This window comes from Opisthorchis viverrini (assembly GCF_000715545.1).
Source record: "Opisthorchis viverrini unplaced genomic scaffold opera_v5_42, whole genome shotgun sequence".
In the NCBI taxonomy this organism is placed as follows: Eukaryota; Metazoa; Platyhelminthes; class Trematoda; order Opisthorchiida; family Opisthorchiidae; genus Opisthorchis; species Opisthorchis viverrini.
This window is the reverse complement of record NW_008751698.1, coordinates 210,384-237,450: the sequence shown is the minus strand read 5'-3', so window position 1 is coordinate 237,450 and position 27,067 is coordinate 210,384. Positions and strand designations below refer to the sequence as shown.

Sequence of the window (27,067 nt, the reverse complement as noted above, 5' to 3'; positions counted from 1 at the left end):
CCCGGGGTCCAATTTTCGCTGATTAATGGTTTTGATCGAAAAGTAAGTGGCTTCAAACACTCGAATGCTGACTAACCACAGATGAGACAATCATTCGAAAATAAGCCAGCTCGATTGTAAAAATACTCTCACTGTTTTATTTCCAGATTTTGGCATTCCCGGAATGGATCTCAACACCGGAACATGCCAGTTTTTGTATAGCCCTTCCTTTTCACCATTCCTACGTGACCTGAACATTGCTCAACATTCATCTAATCTAACTCATCATCAGGGATGGACGAATTCCCCATTCTATCGTAATTCCTATCCATCCAACACCACCTGTATTTACTTTTTCGTCCCGGACACAACTCAGCAGCCCATGACAAGTATGATTCGACTATCCTTTGGAAAATTCGACATGCAACATTCCATAGAGCCAACCGTTCAACCTACGTCAACAGTCCAAAAAGCACAAGTTTGTTCCCAGGTAGGTGAGCTTGCTTATGGTATATCCTAATTAGCGACGGGTAGTATCCTAGACTTTATACTATAGGTTTCCGGTACCAGCATGAACTACTCCGGGACACCAAAAGAGTACAGTAGTGTACCACTAAGCCCAAGCTTTCGCCAGGAAGGATGCTAGCTACTCAAAAGTTTCGTGCATTTTGTCCACAGACGTATAAGTAAACGAATTAGCACAGGAGAAATTGCTAGGAAAATGGCAGCATTCTTGTTCATGACAAGCGAGCAAGCGAGAAAATCTCCTTCAGTCATTTATCGCCTGTGTGCTTGTCCGATGCAACAGATATAAATTATTTCTGCTAATCAGTGTGTTGTATCTGGTCAGTTTTTGCTCCCAAGATGCATGTTTCCGGGCTTATCATCCTCACTCAAACAACCATAATCATCCCATTATTGTTAGCCCCATATTGATGAGGGTTTCTTTACATTCGTTTCTGATTAGCATATTCCTAAGCCTGCTTTTATCATGTTCCAGTCTAGCCTTCAGTCACTTTCTCTTCAGCTGCAGGTTCTGAATTATGTTGTGTACATGTTTGAAAGTGTGCGCTTCCGTCGGGCAAAATCAGCGCGTACTACGTAACCAGTTTACACGCGCGAGTTTAGAGGAGGATGATCGGTGCAGCATCTCAAAATGTTACAGGATTAGCCACTGTTCCCAAAATTTGTGTCTCTTCTACACTAATTTCATTAAGACTTACAACTTGCGACAGACGGCTTATGGGTGGAGGCAGTTCCAACAATATAGATTCTCAATAATGTAGCATTTGCAACTTCCTATATGTTATGACCCAGTGTAGTATGTATTTTAGGAAGGCAACTTCTGGCAGATGAGAAATTTGATAACTGTACATTTTATTCACCGAAGAAAATGCTAGACCACGCTAGGAGAGTGAGTTCGACATCGTCTTATTCTATTTAATGAACAGTTACTCAGTTATTCAATTCACCAGTTACTCAAATCGGCTGGTTCTGTTCAACAAATATTTGATAAATATGTTGCCACTGCTTGAGAAGAACATCCGTTATGTTTTCGGGAGAGACGCTTAAAACAATAGATTCGTTGTATCTCCCCATTTTAACCAGTTTCTGTGCACACTACGAAAGGCTCCAGATGCTCACAAGGAGTCCAGTGAAATACCTGAGAAAATATCCAGAAGTTATAGGTTGCTGTTACCTTTGGTACCGAAAGCAGACAAAATAAGTTTACAAGTACATCGCAAAACTGTACAATAGGAATTTCGCTCAATTTCAAAGCGTAGAAAAATTACCGGGGGAAAACAACCTAACTGTGACTCAACCAGGCGAATATACGACCACTAGGAAGATACGAAGAAGCGTTATACAAAGGGTCACAAATGGTGCCAGATTAACTCAGTTTACCAGACGAAGTATTCAAATCAAACCGCAGGGAGTGTTGAAAAATATTTGGTCACTGACCGCTGAGAAAGGAGAAAGAATGCAGGGGTGTGGAGATTGGAAATTCGGCGAAAATACTCAACTGACTCTCAGAAAACGAAATATTATTGGCGAATTTAAAACAGCAGCGTTTCACAGTTACATCATTACAGAAGCAGGGAAAGGCCACTATTTAGAGGAAACCTCGCTGCTCCGCATTAATTGTATACCAGACGCGTGCATTTTTCCATTTTGCTTATCAGTTGGGTATCAGTACACCATGACTCTATGTACGGATGTCTCCGTTGCGTCCAGGCTACAGAATATTTGAAGTTGTCAGGCATTGTTTTTTCTATAACTGCCAACCAATCAATTTGACGTCAAGAAGCCCCTAAATAAGCTGACATTGCTAAATAAAAATAATCAGTGGAAACCTACGAAGCCCGATGCAAAATAGGTTGCTCTGGAAGGACTTTTTAATGGGTTGACGTTTTGACAGAAATGAAAGGTGGGATTAAATTTTCTTTTGCAACAGACCACTGCTAATAGGGTTTGAGGACAGCCAGGATAAATAATTTGTACACCCAACAATAACTTACGTACCTGTAAAGTTCCATGATTAGGAAAAAGCTTCAAGTTTCAAGTTATCTTAGCCCCATAACAATATATATTTGATGCGTGTTATGTAAACAATATATTCGTTAGTTAGAGGAACTAAATTAATCCATATTTCCGTGACGGGATGGAGATTGTATGCTTGAAGTCACACGATGCAAACTAGAAATCAACGGGGCATAGGAAGTGTAGACCATGCAATAAAACTGTGACTTTGGGAAGTCTGCACGTTGTATACAACAGGGTTTTTAGGCGCGATCTCATGCTCTGCTGACTGTCAGCTAATTCTCATAATATGACCCCCGACACCTGATCAGTTAGTGGCATTTGGTCAACGCCGACACTCGGACAGGAGCCAGGGGTATGAAATCCAACCGGCTGTGTTCAGTGGACTTGTGGCATGATCCAAAGAACTCACTATATTCGAGTTGACTGGTTTTATGGGGGTCTCAGCTGTTGTGTGTGAGAGGGTCAGTCACGTGACATTAGGTTGTACTTTTTCATGCTGTTAGCTTCCTGAGTGTGTATAACCTGTCCAAGCCATACAGTTCCGTTTTTGCTAATATACATGATCATACGCCACAGAAACTCATCAGTGGTATCCGAATTGAGGTTCAAACCACTCTCGTCTGAACAGCCATCCTAGCGCAATCATTCTGGTGAGTCCACACAAAAGGGTGGAAGCATTGGTCTCGGGTTTCGCTTGCATTAAAGGTTATAAGCTGTAAACACCCTCGTTTGTGCCTGAAGTTTAAGTTCCAGATGCCTGACATGCGAAGCAAGCGTTTACCACTACTTCACGAGAGTATAGCGAACGCATCTGGATTTTGAAGTCTGAACACGCTTTACTGGTATGACCGACTGGCCCGACTACTTGAACAACGATCGAACGAAGACTTGAATGCAATCACCTCGCATATCGCATGTGAGTACTTCAAAACCCTGTCGGACCGAGGATGTGAACCACTGGTGAACCCTAATATGAGTGGGTAGACTCATCAGAATGATCGCACCAGGATCGGAGGAGAACTGTTTAAACGAGAGTGACGTGAGTTAGTTCTACAAAGCCCGCAAGCGCCTAAAACCAATTATATCGGAGAATTCGGACACCCCAAAAAGGGGTGTGACATTGTGCAAACTTGAAACTTCCGTCTTTCTTATTAAATATTAACCCAAACGAAAAATTAGTGCAGTAATGAAAGGATTGCATGCAAAACATATGTTAAATTCCGCCGTTTGTTTTAAGTTGTTCAAACGTGATCGCTTTTTCTCCTAACAGGACACTATAGAAATTGTTACGGTTAGAACAAAACTTGAATTATCCTTGATGAAAAGATTGGCTGAAATTTCTTCGCGACCATTCTTATTGGGCAATGGACAACAAACTTGGCTAGATGAATGGGAAGCTATCGAAAATGACTTGCAGAATACTCTAACTACCCATGACCTGCAACTTGAGCCTGTAGCTATTGAGTGCGGTCCACGAATTCCAGGCCCCGTAATAACCGAAAGACCCACGGATGCCTTTCTCCTAAGATTTCGCTCCAGCATGAACACTCAAACCAAGGGATTTACACTACATTATGAGTTCATCAGCGATGCAGCGACTGCAGCGTCCTCCACTTTGTCGTACCACAGTGAGTCTCTCATTTGAGGTTTTATTTAAACTGAATATAAATGGTATTGGGTATTTTTAAAGTCACCCCTTTACCTGACATGCCTGGAAAGCTAAATGTTTGGAAAACATGGTGGCAGCATGGAGCAGCCTTACTTCTCCAGAGTAATTCTAGTTCTGCTTTCTATGGTTCGTCATTTAGACGTTCGTGTATAACTACCGATAAAATCAAGCTTGTGGCTACTCAAAAAGATAAAACAACTGATTCCCGTATACTGATGAAAGGGTGAATTACTTCTTCTTCTCATGAAGACACGTTAAACAGAGGGCATTATCATAGAGAAGACACTTCATCCAGTACCCAGTCTCCTCGATTCTGCAAAACCGTCTTAAGCAACCAGTCAACCGAGAATAGGAGTTCGGTGCCATATTTTGGAACGTATCGCTATTGAGATATACAATGAAGGTGATGGAACAGGAAACAGTGTATGAATCAAAGGTTGCTTTCAACACATGCATGACAACTGGTCTACGCTTTTGGCTTTTATTCGAATTCAACCAGGTGCCCAATAATTCTCATTCCTACTCATTAGTTTGAGCGGACCCTACTACCACCATGCTTCATTGGTACACCCAGGTCCCAGTAAGCAAGTTATACTTTTCAATCGGGTCAAAGAAAACGGTTAAAAAATCTTGTTGGAAATACATATCAAATTCTATTATCCTGATACATGTGGCGCCTATTTTTTTATTGCCACTGCTGTACTGTTAGCTTTCACACGATTCTGAGCCTTAAATAATATTTGGCTACTATTCCATCTTGTTGCACTGTGCGAGTAGTGTAAGCAGCTTAGAATATCTGGTTTGATGCATTTCCTCCATTCATTTGTTACCCTGAAAATGTCGATTGAGCAACCATGCTCCGTCAATCTTCCAAATTTGAATTGGAACGTGAAATCATGTCAGGGCACATACAACTTCCGTTGGTAGACTGAGTCTGTTCATTCGAAATTTAGTCGTTGACTTTGGCATTCATGGACAAAACAGTCCGATTACTAGGGAACGCATATAATGACGCAAACTGTTTAGCACTAGCTGCGGACCGTAAGCTGACAACACCTGTGCATGGTTCCACTTTGGACTGCTTCGTGGGTATCCATTAGAACCTGCCTATTCGGAAATGTTCCGTAGAAACGTGAAAATTGTTTTTATTTGAGCAGTCTAGCCCAGTAACCGTCGTAGATCCGGGATTTATGTTGATTCCAGATGGAGCACAGTTTTGTGCAAAATGTGGAACGACCAAAGTGCCTTCGTGTGAAATAAACATAGAGACAAACCCAGCGTCATTTATTGTTTCGAAATGTACAAACATAATTTTTGACCGTAAAACCCCAGGAAAAAGAGCCAGTTTTCCTAAGCGGTAACGTGAAATAAAGTGAATCCACTTCACAGAACTATATCCAGAAATGTACAAAGTTAAGTACACGCTTACTACCAACTGCCTGAAGGACGGATTAATCCCGCCGAGGTTACCCGGTGGATAAATGTGCAATGATTACAGTATTTGCATGGATCAGAATTATTCAACATCAAACTGCAGAAAGAATCTTTGAAAGTATTTGTTTGCGCCAGATACATTTTTTGTCTTCATCAAAGCACAGTGAAGTATCGTTTCACAGATCGTGAGTATAAAGTAGGCGATGACAATCTTGACGAGAATGCACACCGTAAGATGGGTTAAAACCCTGTGCGACTATATGGTCAACACATTTACAGCTTACCTGCATGTACAAAACAGTGTGTATAACAGCATGTATGTATGCATTTATAGAACAGACGTACTTGTAACTATTTTCTGCTTACTAAATAGTTTTAAAATATAGAAATTTCTCTCTATGATAGGCAGTTGTAGGCCTGCTTAAAGGTTTGACGGAAGTTAGTTCTCAGTGTTCAATTTTATTGTACAATACAGTGGGTTCACTATTCTGGCTGGGTTTTCTAAAAATCCCTCCGGCGCATACGATACTGTGTCGATGATACCATTTTCAAAAACGATCGATAACTTATCAGCCCCTAGTACCTACTCGTCCCATTTTTCTCCTTAATTCAGGTTTCAGCGTGTTTCGCTGAGCAATTCCAATAAGTCACAAATCATATCGTTTCGATTCCCCTCAGTATGACGTCATAAATTTGTGGAGTGCTTCAGTGTCAAGATGTAAATAAGTTCAAAAGTAACGGGCGATATGGGGTGGTCAGCTGGACATTGGAGCAGCAGTGTGAGTACTTGTGGTTTTGTTGCACTGGTTGCTCAGTAGGTTTGGCTGGACTCTTGGATTACTACGTTTGGTGAGTTCAGGAACGGGTTGGGTATGCCAGTAACGTGTGGCACTAGTCGCAGTCAAATTGCAAACGCCACCGGCAATCCCCTATGATGGCTAGACATAAAATTCTTGTCCAAAGGAATCCCCCTGAATTCCATTTCCTACATACCCGAGCTTACTGAGTAATCAGTCATACTGATCAAATAATCAACTAGGAGCCCTAAGGAACTTCTCCCAAGTTATACACTTAATGTGCAATCTACTCTCTGAGGTAATATCTACGGATAAAATAGATGGTCTCCTTGGGTTAGGCTTCTGCGTCGCTTCTGGGTGTCATTTTTGTGGGAAACCCGGAACATACCACAGTGAGGCCTAGCTTAAAAATGCATTGAACTTTCCGCCCGGCACCTCAGTATTGCTCAGTGGTTAAGGCGCGAACTTTTGACTGAAAAATCTACGTTTCCACCTAACCTCGGCATCTAGACTGCTCCTATCTAGACTTGTGCAACTTTCTTGCTTGTCAGCTAGGTACTGAAAGGTAGTTACGGTTGAACGACCTTCTACACCCGCTAAGTCAATGATGTACTCATTCCGTTGCGCCGTGGTCAACAGCTATACTGTATCGTGTACACAAATAATTGTGCTTTCAGGCATTTTCTTCATGTCAGAGAGGAAAAATTGGAACACATTTCATTTGCGAAATGAACGGCGTGCAAAGTTTCATGGCTTTGTTCATACTCACTCAGTTTTTCATGGCCTTGTATCTCGTAGTCAAAAGGTGGACCTTAAACGAACAGTTGCTCATCAAGCGCAGACAATTTGGAGATCAAAATAAGAAATGGTCAACACCCGAGTTCAAAGCTAAGCTAGTTTTGCAATCTGCACCAAAAATAGCGCTAAAAATTTTGGAGCTGCGTTTGTCGTTTACTAACCAACAGTCTCAAGAAAAATCCCACCCAAAGAATTTAATGCTGCAAACCTGACCATCATCTACCTAGATTCGAGGCCCGATGGTTTTAAAACCCCGCGACAATGCAGCGGCTCACGGCTCATTTATCTTGATTGATTATTGCATTCGAAAACTGGTTGCACCGCGTGGTACCTTTGCACGAATATCACAATAAAACTTTTAAAACCCAATTAAGCGCTATCTCGGAATTTGACTAGAACGAAATAAACTAAACTAACTAAACTAAAATCAGAAATATCTCATGCAATAAATAGACTTTGGTCTGTGTTCTTGTGAACGGAGCAAACTCCAAAGCTAGTTGGCGTTCCTGATTGCTGAGTGCGGTGTGTGGTGCTGAGTGTGATAATCCTTCCCTTTCACCTGACTCTGGGACAACATAGAATACTTGTCCAAGGTTCCAGTTTGACCCGAGCAACAACTAATGCACGAGTGTTCACATTCTAGTTCCTTTCGAACAGATGTCCACTCTAGATTTTGTGTTTCCTTTAGACCAACTGCCACCTTGACAGAGAAACACGCCATTACTACCATACATGTTACGTGAGTACAAGCCCATGTTGACACGCGCGTCTGCCATTTGCCTGTTCACCATTGCCCGTGGGGACCTCCGAAAATTAAAGTTACTTAACATAATAGGTTAATAAGTTAAGTTAATAAATTAAGTTAGTAAATAAGTTATTTAAAATAATGGCTCGCTTTGTTCACCGCTCTTGCTGCAGCATGTGGAGCCAATTTATCCTCGTTGGAGCGCGGTGGTTTGATTGAAAGTCCAAACTTTCCGAAACCCTACTTCGATAATTTGCAATGTGCATGGACACTCAAAGCTGATGGTGAAAACAGCCAACTGCTGCTTTATGCTGAAAAGTTCACTCTGGATGGCACTGAAATGGGTGAGCGTTAATTTTTATTTTCGTATATCTGATTTGTAATAATGGTATTTTCTCAGTTTAGTTTTTGGTCTGAGCCTGCCGTCAAAACAACCGCCGTAGGTGTACAACGTGTATTAACGTCCTAAATCAGGTCAAAAAACACGTACACCGCGTGTGCATGCGGCGAGGACATCCTTAAAATTCTGACGCCTATTGGATGCGATCAGCATTCTACAGATACTAGATCATGATTGGCTGTTGAGTCCAAACTTTTGATCAATTAGAGCTCGCCTTATTGCTGGACTGACAAGCGGCCCGATCTTTCTGCCAGTCACACAGGGGTAGGCTTTTCGTACACGGCAGCACCTAAATGCAAACGGTAAAGCGGTATAGGTTCTGAATTCCGCCTAATATATTTTACTTAGTTGTAGTATTGTACAACTGGCGACGAATACCAGAGGCCACTGCGAAACGAATTTTCCAGCTTTCATAATGGAATCAGGTTCACCATGGCTTTCCCGGTGAGCCGAAGTTCCTTTTGTTGTCATTAATTATTAGCCTTTTCCGTTTCTTTTGGACGTCACTTTTGTGAGATAAAGCAGTAAACATAGTCACCAACAACCGCTATTGTCACGCCCCATATAATCGGGCATTATATTCAGCTGCATACAACCAAAACTGCGCGTTTGTTTTCCGAAACTGGATGTAACTGGTCTTTTTTCAAGCTTGAAATAAAAGAAGATTTAATCTGTCATTATCCCGAAGACGCAATCTGATTGATGACCTGTTAGAAAAAAGTTGACATTTTGGACCTGAGCATGGATAGGTAGGATTTGCCTGTGGTGAACTTTCGGAGAAAATTTGAGCCTGTGTGAAAATCCGAAGATTAAAGAGTCAAGCAAAAGTATAATACCCTCCCATCTTTATTCACTGCAGTTCAAGAATGAACAAACGGAGATATACTCGACGCTACAATTGACCCATATTCAACTGATTGTATACGCCATGAAAAAGAACGAGTTTTCGTGAACTGAGTTTGTTCTAGTATAATTTCGACTTAGTTAAACGGGGCCCATTTTAAATTCTAGAGATGCAACAACTATTTCTCATAAAATTATTGTTTAGTTACCCAGGTCGTTAAGCGGGATTACCAGGCAGATAACCTACTTCCAACCAAATGGTTACAGTAACACTATTTGCGAGTCCACAAAAAACCAAACCGACCACCGTTGAGCTCACGCCACATGGTGGACCTAATTTTCTACTGAATCACAAACGGATCATTAAGCCAACTCTCTTAAATACAGCCTAGTGGACAAGCTTATCTGACGGTGTCGGGATACTTACCGAATTAGATCAGTTGGGTAACTTGGCTCATTACGGCCAAAAATAAACAAACTGCACATCAACCCCCCTCCCCGAAGTAAGTTCACGGGGTGGGGATAAAGTCTCTTAATCGTGGGGAGGACACTTTTCGGGAGCATGAAATGAGTGCCAGAATCAATGAAAAGCACAGCTCAAAAAAAGGTTACAACAGTTCTGAGGTTTAAAATCATCGTTTGGTTCTTAGAGGCATTGCATCCTGTTTCAGGTTTCTACATGGTCCTTGGCACTGTGGTAACCTCTCTGTCCGTGGATACGTGAAGTAGGTATACATATGTTGGCTATGCGAAATAGCCGGTAAACGCACATACTAACAATTTTGGTTCTAAAATATGACACATTTTTAGCCAGATTGCTTTTGCAGTTTTTTGCAATCTATACTAGCCGCAGTGTTCTTCATGACAAATAGTATTTAAAGAAGTGTGTTCCGGAAAGCAGACTTTAAATTTTTCTCAGCCACCGCAAAAAAAATTCTCTCAAGATTATTGTTTTGTTAGAGGCGCTTTGCAAATCCGCTGTTTTACACATAAGACAGGTTTTTGTCCCAGTCCCGATATCTTGAGTTCCATTTCTTGCTACTGTTATTTCTTCGAAAACTTAAAATAATAGCTCCAACTGCCATGATAGCTTACGGCCAACTTAAATCTAATCATCAGACCGTGTGCGTCGCTCAAAAATGTATGGAGAAACCAAAGCGCTTTCCTTTGGGCAGACGTATGGTTTATTAACTATCACATGTTTGCACCGCTACAAAGATGCTTCTCTCTAGTGCTTGACACGCCCACCCACTCGTAAGATGAACATCTGTTTAATGCCTTTTCTCCGACGGCAAGCAATTGACGTCTTGAGATTCATGAATCAACCTGTGCATATGTTATCTGTATCACAAACTTCCTACTAATTCAGTCAAATATCAGTGGGTTCAGTTAGCGTCTTTCCTTTGTAAACAGCCGCCAATGTTTTGAAGTATGTCTCAAAAAATGATGAGGAATGATAAGGACAAGCTGTATTAGGGCAAAATAAAATTCCTTTACTCCGATTCTCATACACAATGCATCTACTGCTAAGTTTTATTGGAACGTTTTTAGGACGTTGAGTCCAAGAAGTCATTACAGCAATATTTTGATAACTCTAGCTCAAAATCCCACGACGCAAGTTTCGCCACGTAAATCCATTAATACACCCGCTTTCTCCCATGGGGTAATTTCCGCATGTAGTTATTCAATCGCTAATTCTGTTTTCACAAATTTGGTCTCCACTTGCTAAATGTCACCCAACTCTACTCGGTGGTTTGTTCTCATGACATTGTCAAAAGTGTTCACCCTCTGATTCGTGCTACCTGTAAACTTAACTTATTCCATCGTCTGTGTGACGGGCAGGACGCAGTAACCACCCCACACTACTGTGTTTTAACTCCATTTGCTGCTTTTCATGTTAGTATACAGATAGTTGTGGTAAAGATACAAAATCCTCGCTGGTCTTCATAACAAATCTGAATCACGATAATGCTAGAAGTGCAGACGAAATTGGTCCATGTATCGCATAAAACAATGCGCGAATGAATGCATGAATAAGTAGCTCTACCTAAAAGCCGGTGTTATATCAGCGACGAGTACTGAAATTCTGTCAACCGACTAAAAATGAAATGTTTTCACTTCAAAGCCCCTGATTTTGAAATTCAGTTAGGGGGAGTCCGGTGTCATTTTGGCAGAACATTGTTCGCCAGTGAATTTGAAATTCTCTCTGGGGTAACGGCCGCGTATAATAAATGCTCCTTGCTGTGTTTACTTCATTAGTGTGATCGCTCGGTCACAATATGGGAGAGCACCTAGCGCTCATACTGCCTAGCATTCGTCGAATCGTCAAAACGCTCAGTAGTTCTGTGAACAAGACTACTCTGTAGGGTATCCATGGGGTTGGAGATTATCTGTGTACTATCTGAAAAAAAGGTGCTTTCAGGAAAGTTTTGTGAACTGAACAGCTACACTTCACCAGAAAGGAAGCCATTAGTATGCTCGAAAAGGAAGTAGTTTATGTTCAGCTTGCCTTGGAAACTGAGGAGTTGAACTTCTGCCTAAATATGCTCTCAGAATTGTTGAGTGACCACGGCCGTTTTAATCAATGACAGTTGATGTTTGGTGGTCTACATTAGGTTTTGGAATATTGCTTTTGATAAAACTAGGAGGGTTTATTTTAAGTTGCTTCTCTAGGACAATCGCTTTGAGGATTTCAAACTTTAATAATGCTTCGCAGATATAGACAGCCTTTGAAAATATCCAGTGTTTCAAATGAATCATTTGCGCCTTGTGACGTCGTGGACAAGCACAGATGCATTAAAACTTCCGAAACCTGGCGGTTATACCTCAATTTGTCTCCGCTACAGTATGTGGTCGAAAACAACTAATCCTACATTTTCTTTTTAACGCCTTTTTTACCACAAACTTGAAAAAATTTGAAATTGAGGTAAATAAGCATGTTTGAATCCACACATTTCGTTTCGACCGGACTAACATTTTACCCTGTAATATAGCCAGGAAACCCAACATTCTTGAGGCGTCCTGCACCAGATCCCGTCGGGAACCATTAAAGCGACTAAGACTGGGTTGTCATGAGACATACATTACTGTTTTTTGAGTGCAATTTTTATACTAGTTTCCCATTTTTGTCTCGAAATCAAAAATTATTTGGGTGTGAATGAAGCAAAAAGTGACTTGATGCTACTCGTGTGGAACTTATTGCCAGTGGGAGAAACTCAGAAAAGCATTTTGCAAAGGGTTTTGTCATAAATGATTTGTCCTATGACTACTTTTCAGATGACAGCGAGCACTAAGTCCATCCATGGCTTTAAATTATGGGTGGTGTTTGCTGTTTGTAGCTGTCTACTATACATTTAAGGTGCATTTTCAAAGCCATTCACTTCCAACTTTGTCCGATCCTCCTAATAAATTCTATATTGTCTTACAGATTGCTCACGCGCAGTGCTGCGAATTTATACGGCAGATTCCAACCAGCCTGCCGTTGAATTGTGTGGTAACCAGAGCAAGCCCACACAGCTTATAATTTCTAGGAACACAATTGCTATACGGTGAGTTCATTCAATTTCATATCGTAACGTTCTCCTGCCGACTTCCTGTAAAATTTCTCCCTGAAAAATGACCTGGTCACTTTGAACATTTGCATGAGAAACCACAACAGAATCGCAATTCTGGTTTTAATAATAGTCAGTTTGGAGGGAGACCTCGACCAGATTTGTCAACGTAAAATTGGTTATATGGATCAATCTTCTAGCATCATTTTGAAGCTTTGCGTCTAACGGCCTGAATTCAGTTCTTGACCACCTAGATAAGCCTTGCATCAATAAAATTACTCACAGCCTATGAGTAAACAGTAGTTCCCAAGTTTAAGTTTCACCAACCAGCATGGTAGTACATGCACTGGACAAGTATGCGCGTCCTCACACCCTTTGGGTTTAGGGTCAATTTATCTTAGCCGGGAAGTATTCCTCATGGATTAGGCGACAGATACATATCATCCGGTTTGAACTGTTTAATACGGTCTGCCTCGTATAGTCCTGTTTCATTTCAAAACGTCTGATTTATTCGGTAGACCAAATAGACCTAATAATTGTCCCATTGTTGGGCGAACACGCGATAAAATAAAATCTCTGTGTGTTTTGTTAATATATCCACCTTTCACCAGCGTCTATTCCCTTAGTGTGGCCTCGATAATATAATCGTTTATTTGTACACTGGTCCGCGATAGACCGATCGCTCGCTGAACAAGTAAGCATATCGAAGCTGTAGTGCGAGATCTCTGAAAACTTTGGTCCAAACGATTTTTACAGTTGAAACACGGCCACCAATATTTAGGCATTGTTTCTTTCATTTTTCTGTTGTCATAATGGAGGCATTTACGTGGATTTATTGTGAACTTGTTTAGGTACCGTTGCCACATTATGATTTACTCTGTTGTCCAACGGCGTTGGCTGGTGGCTCCGTCAATAGCACGTCCATTATTGAAAACGAATGGCAAACGCCCCCACTTTTCCACCATTTCAGCCAAAAAACGCTGAAAGTTTTTTTGGTCAGAAAATGGGTAACCATAGTCCAACCGACCAACTAAATGACAGAATTGCATTCATAGCCTTGTTTTGTGTGAATTATCGCTCCATTGGTTTTCGGTGTGATAATCCACGCTGATTTCGAATGCTGGCGTCTCTTTGACTTTTAGGCAAATTATAATACACCAAATGGGTGGATTTTTGTGGCCGCATTTCCAGTGAAACTCAGGCTTGGTTTTTTAGCGCACACGGTCAGCTATTTGCATTTGGTTACTTAACACACTGCAATTACTGTATTCTGAAGTATTTAACTGTTTATTCCTCTATGACAAATGTCAGAAGATCAGGTTCTGTCAACGTCTGTTTTCCGTTGATTTCCCTCCTGAATAATCCTCACCGTAGTCGAGTCTGATTTCAGTTCTGTTTAAAAAGTCAGAGCAGTTTGTCTTCCACACCACGTCCATCTCGCTCTAAAAAGTGAGCCATTATCATACGTGTAATTCTAGACCGTAACGACAGTTGACCGTTCTAGATGTCTACGCACAGATGGCTATATGTTCATGTCTGAATATGCTTCCGATGTAGTGGCCCTAATGTAGTCGGATCTCAATATTTCCAAATCCTGTAACTAAGGTTGCTATTAGTTTGATACTTTTTCGCTGCTGCTGCTAATCGACTGAAGTGGTTTACTCTACGAATCGTACTGGTAAATTATTTCTGGTTTACGGTCACTCGTGTGTTGTCTAACAAGTTTTTATTTATAACAGCATGAAGAGAGGTTAACCAGGCAGGTTGGTTAATCGAAGGTGTACTGATGTATCAGAATCAACCTGATATGCTACGATTTTTAGCTGCATGCCTGACGATTTAAGGACGTCGTCCAGCTATACTCCCAACCATTCACCATCGTTTTTTATGAGGGCACTGCGGAAATAATCCAAGCTATTCAAGGTTCATTTGCTCGTGCACCTTAAATGGCAGTCGACTTGTCTGTCAAAGAGGAATGCGTTGTTGTATTTATCCTCAGCGTCCTAACCTCGCGACGATATCAAAACACATTGTATAGGCGTAATGCACCACCCATAATTTTGCCGAAAAATCCTCGACAGCCCTCGACCAATTGTGCCCTTCTAGTGGCTCACCGGGTAGGCGCAGTCCCCGAGTTTCCGTCAAACTCATGTTCTACTTGGACCCAAATTGAGCAGAGTTCAACAAATGCACTCATTGCATATCAATTTGGTTTTGATGGGAGGCTCACATGGAACTCAGCTGATTCACCTGTTTGTGATTTTCTTAAGCGATGTCTCTAATGTCGTACTAAATGCAACCTCATGTGACCTGATGAAGTACATTCACTTGCTTAAGAAAATCAGGTTCTAGACAAATCTCCCGTCAAAAGCAAATGAATATGAAAATGAGCGTATCTGTCCATATTCGAATTTGGGTGGAACATTATGTTGACAAAACTCTGTGACTGCGCCCACATGATGATGCCCGTGAAGGGCGAGGCCAGTAGTGGCCTGTCGAAGATTTTCCAGTGAACTTATGAGTAGTTTGTTACGTCTCTTCTCCGATAATTTGAAGTAAGCTTTCATCATAAGGACAAAATGTTAATCGTTAAACTGTGTTGTTCCTGCTTTGGTTTAAATTTATTAAGATACGGTATTACTTGCCTTTCTGCTATGTGCTCTGCAAATAGTATATTTGAGTTCTGAGGCTCTTCCAGGTTTGGTGACAGTTACCTTCTGCTTTCGTCAAAGCAAGTACCAGTATCCGAACCTGTAAGAGTCCACTGTGAACTGTGCAAGCGACCACTGGTTGTCACTTTGTTTTCACTGTTAGCATACATTGTGCAGTACACTGCACCACATCCAAATTAATTCTATTCTTTGTGCTGACTCTTTGTGCCCCAATCGGATGCACTAGCTAGCCACAAACATTGTGTACCTTATCGGGGATGCGGACCCGAAAGTTAACAAAAACTGTTGGTCTCAGTTGTTTATTAGATGATTTGACAAATACGAATGATCAGTTGAACACGCTGATGGATTTAACGTTGTACTACTTCAGTTCCGCCTACAGCTTTACATTTTCCGGCTGAAACCAGTCAGAGAGCTTTTACTTAGTTGCACAGATGACTCAAAGCGACAGACAAAAATAGAATCAGTATTTGTCTCACCGCCAGTAAAGATGTTCTCCATTTTGAATGGTCCCATTTAAAAATGGGGGGAAATGTACAAATGTGGATGTGATTAGGAGGACAATATTGAAGGGTACTACTGGTTATATGTGAAAACATCCGTTTCCTTGCACATGATATGCCACAATGACTGGATCCATCAAAATCCCCATTAGTAACGACATGATGAAGCCAACAAATCAGGTGTTCCGACTGGGAGTTACATGATCCATTCATTACTGCCGCAGTCGATCAGTCCCTTTTGATCAAACCGCTCAATAGTGAATCTTTATTTATCAACGGCGGATAGTCAGTTTCCGGGCAAACCTAGTGCATAATATTTTGACCGATGTCTGACATCCCAGACAAGTAACATTAAACAGCTGGCTTTTATTCCGAACCCGAAGCGCAATGACGCCATCTATATGCCTATCTCCTGTGCCCAAAATATCAACTGCTAACTTCTTCACTCTTACTAGGTGGCCGTTTCACATGGATTAAAAGTTTTATATCTAATATGCAAACCAATCCATGTTATGTTATGTTGATAAATACAGGAACTCCAACCAGCTCGACTGAAGTAGTCTTACATTAATAAGACTATCAGCGATATGTGGGACTCTAACTTTTGTCATGAAGCATGGTTGGAATTCAGACAAAATCTGTATAAGCATATATTTGAGTCAACTTCTTATGGCAATATCTTCAGACACGGCGAGTAAAAAACACTGCTGGTGTAATGAGGTGGTCCTCTGGAGTAATGTATAAAAAAATAGACTTCTTCGCTAAGAATACTAATAAAGCTCTGAACAGTGCCTGCATTGGCACTTATTTTCACGGTTGTTCACTCGGTGATCTCGTTCCCTCTTGAAGTCATTGGAACTTGTGGGGAATGTTCATCTGAACCAACCGAAACTTCTGTCGAGTTTAGTAAGGGTCTAAAGCGTTAGCATTGGGTGGCTCACTGGATTCGGTGTTTTACCGCTCTATAAGGGATTCACTGATACGTAAAATAAGGACAGATAGCGTCTGCTAAAATGTTCCTCTCTGCATAGAAAACCTCCGCACGCGAAGCGAATCCGCGATTGTAACTGTACCTGACAGCACCTACTTCAGATTTGGAGGAGTTGATCGCCGTCCACCGAAACACAGCCATTTTCTCCGAAAATTCTGAGTGACGTGCTACCGTGGGTAGCCTATCGTCGCTTTCATCAAGCGTGTTTGATCCAAGGCATACAGTGTTCCAGTGGTTCACAGATTATTGGAACCGGATTTGGTTGACGACGCTTTGGTTGAACCATTCGTGAAATTTTCAAATTCCTGAGTCTCTCTCTACTGCAATTCCTTGTCTCCGTAAACGTTCCTCAAAAGCTTCGCACAAGTGTTTTAAAAAACTGCCATTGTAAATATGAGCAATAGAGCGCATCTCAAATATGCTGCCTCTAGTGTCTGGTTTCAAAGTTCTACTTGCAGTCGTAGGCAGAAATTTTATCAAGCTTAGATAAAAGTACCCACTTGACAACAGTGTAATATTTATCAGCTGGAAGCTTATTCCTTCTTCAGTAAAGTTTTATGCTCAAGAAACCATCTTGTAGATGAAATCATCTCTTTCCGGTCCTTCAACTAAGTTCCTATGCGTTTGCAAGCCTACCTAACATCACATCGAGCTCCTTCTGAATTTTGCCTTCTATGCATAGATGATCACTGTCAGCTAGCGTATGTGTTCCGCATTCCTGCGAAATTAACAGGACAGGATGTCTCACTCAAGTTTAAAACTAAAAAAATACGCCTCAAGACGGTTTTGAAAAAGCCTAGCTGATAAGAAAACACACTTCCTGTACGAGCAATTAAGGTTCTTGGCACAAGTTGTTGTGACATGTTGGCTGATTCTTGACAAACAAGCTGAGATTCACTGTACTGAAATAACTTTTTTCCAAAGTGTCGTTGGTCTTGGATAACCAATGTATGCTTAAGTGTTTTGTTTATGGCCATCACACTGGACAGTCTTCGCAACAGAAATCAATTAGCCGAAAATCGCACGAACAGCCTGTGTTTTTTCTTCCAAGATAAATGTGACCCAGATTTATCATAAGCTAGATAAATATTTTGTTTCCGATTTTGCAAACAGTTTCTCTTCTTCCTGGCCTTATATTGGACGTCAGTCCCAAACACTCGTTATTCCAGAAACTGTGGCTGAAGGACCGCCCTTACAAATAGTATTCAGGACTACCATTTCTTAGAGTTTTTTCAACCTTTATACGCCGATAAGAGTCTCATGAAGCAACACTGATTTTTTGATAAGCACATAAGTTTCTGATTTCAGCCACTGCTAATCGCGTGATTGTCCTTCAGATTTTGGGTACCTAAATATATGCATCTCTATGAGGACAGTCCAAATATATTGACGTTATTCATTTATTTCCTTCCAGGTTTTTGAGTACGCAGAACACGCAAGGAGCAACAGGATTTCGGCTAATATGGACGGAGCTGCTACCGATCGATGACGATGGTAAGATTAACAAATTTCTGGATGCAGTTTCTGGTTCCACTCTTTTTAGTTAAATTATCCATACTGAAAGAACAGGAAATCCATTTAGCAGGATTTACTGCAAAGACATTTGCAGTGCTCTAAGTATTGAGCACATTTTGGAAAATCATCGTTTTGGCTTCATTATGCTGCTGAAGCAGGATCAATATTTCTTGGTTTTTGTTTCTGTACTTGAGCATCTGAAGAACACGAAGCAACAAGCTGATACTTTGATGAACGATCATATGGATAAGTTACAAGGAAGAAATGTTGCTCGTTTCCAGGAGCACGGAGAAAATTGAGGACTTCAGTTGACGGACACACCATGTGAATTTTTCAGAAGACAGCTTATTTACTCCTAGTGAGACTTGATTTTCTGGACATATTCTACTAAGCGCCCAAATCACAACCTGAAATAGTGGGAGTTTTAGATATCGGATGTTTTCATCAAATATATGTGGACATTTTACTATCTTGTTAAATAGTCCGATTGGTCCCTCTTGCGCTGTGCTACCACATACGGTAGATTGCGTTTTTAGGTCTTAATAGTATTTTGCAGGTTAGAAAAACCTGTTCATAAAGACAATTTTTACTCCTTAGAGAAGTTTTTCGATACCGGTCTAAATGTTTTACGCAGCTTCTAGGCAAGCCAAGGCGTCCAGATGAGCGGAGTGAGTGGGAGAAATTATCTGCACAAGCGGCAACAGAATGATAAGATAACCTAATACACTAGCGTATTTTTACACTTATCCATAGATGCACAGTCAAGTGATATATTTAATAACCTTGTAAAATTTTATCCCCATCCATCTTTGAAATCTAACCTCGCTAATAATTGTTGTACTCAGAAAGAAGCACCAAAATCCGCCCAATTAATAAAAAAGTTCCAACTGCAAATATACAGTTGTCAATGTGGGGACGCTAGGCCGTTAACACGAAATGGCAACTATTTGTATCTTCGTAATGGTGACGCTCACGAACTTATGTCTCGGAATGTACTTTCTATGCAACCATTGGAAAGTACCCGGCCCGTGCAGTCACCTGCAGGCAAATTAATTATGAAAGTTGACAAAACATGACAAACGACCCCAGTGGCACGGGAAGGAAACGATCAGGTGGCTATCTTCAGAGCTCATATGTTGAGATTTGAGCCCGCCTTGGTCTCCGCGAACACGGCTTGTGATAATGGCTGACTGGGTAGTAGGCCGCGCCTGACACGGGTAATGAACAAGCAACATGTCTGCGTGGAATGAATGTAACAACCAACTGATTTTTCCGCGTGCTCATTAATGATAGAACTGCACGCGTTAGAACAGCTTCTCTATCCGGCCAAATCAAGTCCTTCGTTTATTATTGTATTCTGGGAAGCCCGATTTGTGATGCACGAAATGACAAGCCAAGAACTGTGAAGTCTTGAGATTTACCAACAAAGTGATTTACTTCGCCTACAAAATGCTTATATAGGAGGACACAAACTCATTATGGGGCGTTTCGTCTAATTCATACACAAATTGGTCTAAGTCCACAGAAAGCCTGTTGAGAACGCAAATCGACGTGAATTACGGACAAACGCATGAGGACAACACGTGTTAATGCAAGTGATAGAAAATCGCGCGAGGATTGTTTGTCAGAATTGGCTCGTTATGTTAAGGGTAAAAAGTTAATGAGGAATTGTGGGCAAATAACAAATACCCGAGATGGAATCGGTAAACGTGGGTTCAAGCTAGGCTTCCCTTAAGCTATTCCCAGGCAGGATCTGACACCAAAAATGAAAAGCGAAAATGACACCACGGACTCCAGCCACAGTCCTTTCTCACAGTCCTTCATGTCCTGACTGCTCACCTACCTCTTATAGCATACATAACTTCCGTATTTCTTTGGTTACTGAAGCTTCGAAATTCTTGAGCACTACAGTTGTGGGGGTTACGATCCCCTTCAATGAAGTGTCGCGCGTGTGTTGCTATCCAATCATCATTACCAAACCACCCACTTATATGTTTCCTTGAAAGTCATCCATTTATGCCGCACTGGAATCAATGGAATGTATTCTGTCAGCCAGTGGCGCCAGAAGTTGTCGGCCATCAAATAACTCTGTCTCCAAAACCGAGTATATTGGAGTCGTATTCCTAGAACTTCATCAACCGGGACATATGATATTCTGGATACTAATAAATGTTCCGGGATCAGAGTACCAGTATTTTCAGAATCATCCAGCGCTGGAACCAGTGGGTGGTTGTTCAGTATTCGTTCCACTTCTGTCAATTATGTTGCTAACGATTCCTCTTTTGGCTTTTGTTCCCGTGGGACTACAATCATAACAAGTCGAATCGACCTTATCACCCTCTCCTCGATGCCACCGCTGTGGTTAGCATAAGGAGGGTTGAGGTGCCAATCAGCATGCCATCGCAGCACGTCATTCTTCAATTCAGTATAATCTAAAGTCTTCATGAACGGTTTCAGCTCCACCTCCACTCCCACATTGTTATTGCCTTTATCACTACACATCTCCTTTGGGGTTCCTCGTCGGATAACGAGTCGAGCAAATGCCACGGGGAATAAGACATCGTATATCAAATAAGCCACTTCTATATGTAGCGCACGTGTTAGTAAATAAATGAAACTACGGCCAAATCGCTTCCTCTCAATACGACCTTCGTGTATTTGAAACGGTCCGAAGTATTCAAGCCCGTTTGCTGCCAATAACTGCTCTGGCTGCACACCGGCAACTGGAAAGTCTTCCATTAATTGTTCGGCCAAAAAGGCTGGTTCAATTCAATCCCATGCACCACTTGACTGCAGCCGTAGGGCTCAAAATCCATTATTGTTGCCGTATAGTTACTAGGGTATGAGAAATGTCCACATGACCGTCAGATTCATAATACTAGTTAGTAATGCCTTGCATCATTGGATGTTCTCTTGGAAGAATAATGGGATATTTTTTTTAATTTTGGCAGAGCATTATTGTCCACCCACACACAAGAAACCATAAAGAACCAACTCATACAAACACTGTGAACTCCACAGGCCCAGTCAAACCGTCTGGACACCGCCACCACGAACACTACTAACATCGATTAGACGTCACTTTTTGTTGTGTCTCCTGCTGGGTACAAGGAACCCATGGGATTACATAGTGGAAGCCATACCAGCAACACGCCCTTTTCGTGGCCTCTTTGTCGGCCTACCGCTCAGCCACACGTTATCCACCTCGCAGTATGTCATTCTGAAGAAGGCAACGAGAACAACACTCGTCTTGACAGTGACAATATACCTCTTACTGTAAGCTAGTACACATGACCCCTGAGATTCAGTGATACGACTTTTTGACGACACAAATGATCCGAGCCTTGAGATTTGTGCACTGACTTCATCATTCGGGCATACCCACGCCAGTAGGCGGCATCCGAAGCGTTAATTCGACCATCTCAATGCAATGTATAACGCGTGTAGAAAAGCCTCTATCTAAGAACCGCAATGTCTTCAATGATGTTGTCTTTAGCAAGGTTGCTATTGATCTCAGCCTTCTCGTCCGGGTATAAGGTACTTGCGTAAACACCAAGGAAGAGCCGTTGGCTTCTTCTTGCGAAACAGAGCCAATATTCCCCATTGTGGAGTTTGGTCACTTTGCCTCCCTCGAAGCCTCCATCCTCTACACAAATGGAAAGTTATAAGCGCCTGGCATGATCATGGTGGCCAGATGATCTTCTGCCGTGGAAGTTGTGGTCAGCAGAAGAGATTCCGGCTGCATCGTATATGATGCCAAATTTGCTCTTCGTAATCGGGCTGAAAAGGAAATCACGGAGAGCCTACGTCGCCTAGGATATACCATCCTGGAGGATTTGAGAACACCTACGCCAACGATTTTAATCAAACCTCACCTAATCACTGTCCGAGAGCACCGAGTAACTGTGGTGGACGTAAAGTATATGCGGATCGGTCCAGAGTAATTGTGTGGAATGTGTTCCCTCGCCATCACCACGCTTCAACGTGTAATCATTAGTGGTGACTTTTGATTCACCAACCGATAATCATTTCATCGAGGGATCTGCTTTCTTCAATCCACCAAGACTGCTATTGAACCGGGATTTATTAATTTTACAGTGTGTCATGCGTTCACTCTTTACGCACTTACCATAGTTTAATGCGTGGTGCACGGAGTTGAGTGTGCATTCTTGCCATTGACTTTTACACCTGACCCAGTATGACGGACACTTTTTTGCTTGATGTGCGAATCTTGACTGTGCTAGAGATTACTGCGCCTTGAAGGCCATTCAGCGTTCTTTGTCGTTTTTCAGCTGCTGGTGTTTACACGCATGTTTCAACGCCAAAATTTCTCACGCATATCGTAATCTAGCTTCATGAACTGATCAGTGAATTGCGTAAGCGCACACCTAAAATAATTAGAATCGCTTATTATTCCATCTGCTCAATGCGCATATGAAATCATCAACTGAGCTTAATGTTTGGTCACCAGGGTATAAATCTAGTCCAGTTTTCGACACCTCCACATGAAGGAAGTCTCTGTTAATTTGAACGAAAAAACTGAATCAAGAATTGGTGGCCTTTAATGTTTTCATCGTCGCACTTGATTCCGAAAAATGTTTAAGGCAGTACAGAGAGATGGTCTATACGTATTAGTATTCTGGTTTTCTGCTGGCATCTAACAAATATTTGCTTTTAACACGATTAATCTTGAACTTAAAAAAGGAAATTTTTGTTACACAATTTTGACTAAATTGGTAGTGGATTTCCTCCCGAATGCTTATTAAATGAACTTTTGAAATCACAACTGCAACTTCTCTTCCTTAACCAGGAGTTTGTCCCGGATTCTTCTGTGAGCACACTCGTCATTGCATTTCCCAAGGCCTCACATGTAACGGCCTGCACAATTGTGGGTTATACGAGGAGGATGGTGAACTGATTATTGATAAATCGGATGAAATGGTGAACTGTGAGTTATATCACATATACGGTTCAAACCGTAGCGCCCTAACCTAGTAACCGGTTCATCTTAATTCTTCTTTTGTTTGTTTAGTCAGTTATCACATTACGGGAATAATAAGAATACAGCCTGGCTTATTGTTCTTTGAGAATACTTCTGTTCCTCAACGCATTGTGATCGCTAACACATAATAAAAACACATTACCAACTGTCTGCATCACGGCTGATTTTTCACATGCCCCTTAAAAATGTAAATAAAATGATTTCGCCTAACTAGAACGAGCGTGACGGGAAAAATTCAAAACGATGCAGTGGATGGAAACAAGGTTCTGTATATTCTTGAGAATCACGATGAAGTTTTGTCTACAGACAGGCAGACTTTGGTAAAACTGTCGTTCCAAAACATAGCCCGACTGAGTAAAATGTAGAAGCTCAATATGTGAGTTAACACATTTTCACTCCCCATATTCAAACTCAAATTAGGAGACCGGTCGAGTTGCCCTTCATCTAATTCCGGCTTTTGATGTTGTTTAGAAAGGCAAGGAATAGGCATGAGAAGAAAAAATCTCCGGTCACTACATTTTATTCTGCAACGTCAGTTTGATCACTTCCCATCACACAGGATGTTTTGATCAAGCAACACGGTGAAACAGCTTGATAATTAAATTGGTAACCAAGGTTCATGCGGTGAAAGCTGCTTAGACCCTGGCAAAACTTTTTTTCGAATTTCGATGTGCGCATCCATAGCTGACAGCTGCTGCTTACCTTTTATCTAGCCATGTTTCTAAGTAAACTTGCTCAATGCAGTTAATTCCTCCCAGCATACCTGAATTAGAGGGAGTACAAGGATTTCCACAGAGACTACTTAATCCCTCGAGTGAAATAGACTTTCTCTCGACTGATGTACACCGTATTTTTGAAGGGAATGTATTTTTAATTCTCAAAATAATTAGCGCAGAATGTCAACGTCTCACGTTACCTACTGACATTTAATGAAATTCTACAAAGGGTGAATAACCAGATCGGGTTGACACCTACGATACCTTGAACTGACGAGAATCCACTAGAAATATATCGGTCAATAAAAACGATTTTTAGACATTTTTCAGATTAGAAAGTAAAAATAAAATTTACGACACTACTGGTATCTTCTGAGTTTGTGACGACAAGCCAGAAAGCGACCAGGATGGCACAGTGTCCTGCCTGCTGCTACCAATAATAATTTCAGTGTCACTAATTAGGGTGGCCGAACTTGAAGTATAACTGGTCGACAGATGCGCAAACTCTCATAGGTAAGATGGAGTCTGAGTGGCCGAAATTATGCTTGTTATGGCTGTTTTTGGACCACTTAGGCATTCGGCTTCAGTTTTGGATGGAGCTAAGCCAGAAGGGTCATCAGCACAGTTAACATGTGTTCTGCATGATTTGTACATGAGCTGATATATGTAAACTCCTTCACAAACTATCTTTTGAGGCCCATCACAAAATACACAAACAGATGTATATCCATGCGTGCGAAATCTTTATGCCATACAAGTTGAATTATTTTGTCTCCTTAAACGTCGACTCTAAGCCTCCCGCTGTGGCTGGTGATCTTCCAATGGGAAGGGTGGGCAATGGTAGTCAACCCATATTCCTTTGAGTGTGAATCACTTCCCTGAAAAGCCTTTCTCAGTTCGATAAGGGTTTGTCTGCTTGTGGGAGTGCTGGGGAACATACTTCTCCTAAATTACTGTTTAGACACTAGAAAGTAGCTAGGAACGGGTTAAATTAACGTGGCTCTGAAACATATTGCGTTACGTGGACATAGTATGGTCTGTTGTTAACTTGGAAGTTACAGAACATGTGAACACAAACGCAAAGCGACAGGTAAAAACGTACAAGCAAACTTCTCAGCCTAAATAATCCCCAGTAGTGTGGCTAGCGTTTCCATGAACAGGGCGGGTGAAAAACACCATAAACATCCACACCGGCTATATGTGTTCTTGTCAAAATCACTAGTATATATTCTTAGGCACGGATTGAAGTCGCCCATTCCAACAGGTCTTTACAATACTCCAAAATCACGAGAATCATTCAGAAAATGCTCTGATTAATAAGCGTGCAGCTGCAGCACTTTGAAGATGAATGAATACGTATAAAGTCAGTCAGTTTTTCAGTCAATCACAACTTAATCTATTTATTTATGGTCTGAAAAGGATTTAATTGGCTGACAAATGGTCCAAACTGTTTATTTGTTTCTATAGTTCAGGAAACTGGATGCCGATTAATGAAGTCCAGGACTTAGGTCGTTTGTTTGAACGTTTTAATGAGTTCATTTCAAAACAGACTAGACATTCCCTCAATATTCTATCAGACGAGAGCAGATTACAAGTTTCAAGTAAGCAGGTTTCTAATATGGTATATGATGCTTTTCTACTTTCTCTAGGTTCTAAAGGACTGACCTACAACTTTCTGCACATTGGAATTGGAGTATCCCTGACCTTTGCGTTGCTTTTTGGTCTCGTGGCATTTATATATTGCCGAGAAAGAAAGAGACAAAAGAAAATGCCTTCGGATCCGCTGGCCGAATTGACTGGTTCAAAACACTCGCTAGCGTCCAGTCATCTAGGAATGAAACATCACCATCATCATCGTCATTGTACCAATCAGATCAAATCGGTATCCGGACATTCGCATCTGGTACACCATCACCGTACTTCCAGAACGAATATGGTTGCGGACGGTGACGTTGCTGGACTGCTTTCAGGTGTGTACGTCAAAAAACACCAAGAGAACAATGATCATCGATCCCACTATGCACACTCACGAACTAACCTCCTTCATGCACATAGTTTCACATCCAAGCAGCATCTCACTTCTACTCAGGATCTATCAAAAAACCAGACTTACGGATCAAGCAAATTACAACGGAAATATCCTCGCAATGCGCCCATACATGCCTCAACATTGGGGCGTATTAATTCTAATCAAACCGGTTCAGTTCATAGTGGAGTGGTTGGGACTGGCTTTTTGAGCACAGCTGTTGGTGGGAGCCTTCCATCTGACACCGACGGTGGACTTCTCATACGCGAAAAAATGCAAAAGATCTCTATCGTCTGATACTTACTACACTGGAAACAAAATTTGGACTATTTGAACGAAACCCAGAGATTTGGCAGCGTGTTAGACTTTACGAAAGTTTTGTTTTCTATTCTTAATTCATTCCTTCCCTTGTATATTAACGTTCGCTTAGTTCAGCGTCCATGTTCATAAACTCAACTCTACCACCGACTAAGCATGATTGGTTTTTATCTAAACCGGGGCAAACTTGCCATTACTAATCATATGAATAGGCAATCTTTTTTGTAGAAATAACGATTTGACGTCTGTATTACGCGAAAACGAGTGACGTTTATGAATATTTTTAGTAAACTGTTGAGTTTGGACCTACTGATTTCAGGAATTTTCGTAACTACAGTAGAACAGAGAGAACCGTTCCTAAAACCAGATAAAGCAGACGAATGACTTATATTCACTATAATATACTTATCACAACTAACCCACTTTCAAGCAAGAAACAGTGTATTCAGACGGGTAATTCAGGTGGGAATGTTTCCTTTCATTCTTCGCCCAGAGATTCTATCGCCGGAATTCGGACGGACGTACAGTGTCTAAAACTCCACCTGATACTTTTGATGTGAAGTA

The 27,067-nt window shown here is 41.4% G+C and overlaps 1 protein-coding gene across 1 annotated transcript in view; it reads left to right on the top strand.

Annotated features, from left to right (window-relative positions):
- T265_03069 (hypothetical protein) overlaps positions 1-26,640 on the top strand; it is a gene marked incomplete at both ends in the record, with an annotated part of 31,532 nt that extends 4,892 nt beyond the window's left edge. Inside the window, 7 exons of the mRNA XM_009167474.1 lie at positions 147-469; positions 3,794-4,151; positions 8,140-8,310; positions 12,637-12,757; positions 18,341-18,420; positions 23,252-23,389; positions 25,809-26,640. Of these exons, the coding sequence (XP_009165738.1) occupies positions 147-469; positions 3,794-4,151; positions 8,140-8,310; positions 12,637-12,757; positions 18,341-18,420; positions 23,252-23,389; positions 25,809-26,482 (1,865 nt within the window). The remainder of the gene's footprint in view (positions 1-146; positions 470-3,793; positions 4,152-8,139; positions 8,311-12,636; positions 12,758-18,340; positions 18,421-23,251; positions 23,390-25,808) is intronic.
- Between the last annotated feature and the right edge of the window lie 427 nt (positions 26,641-27,067).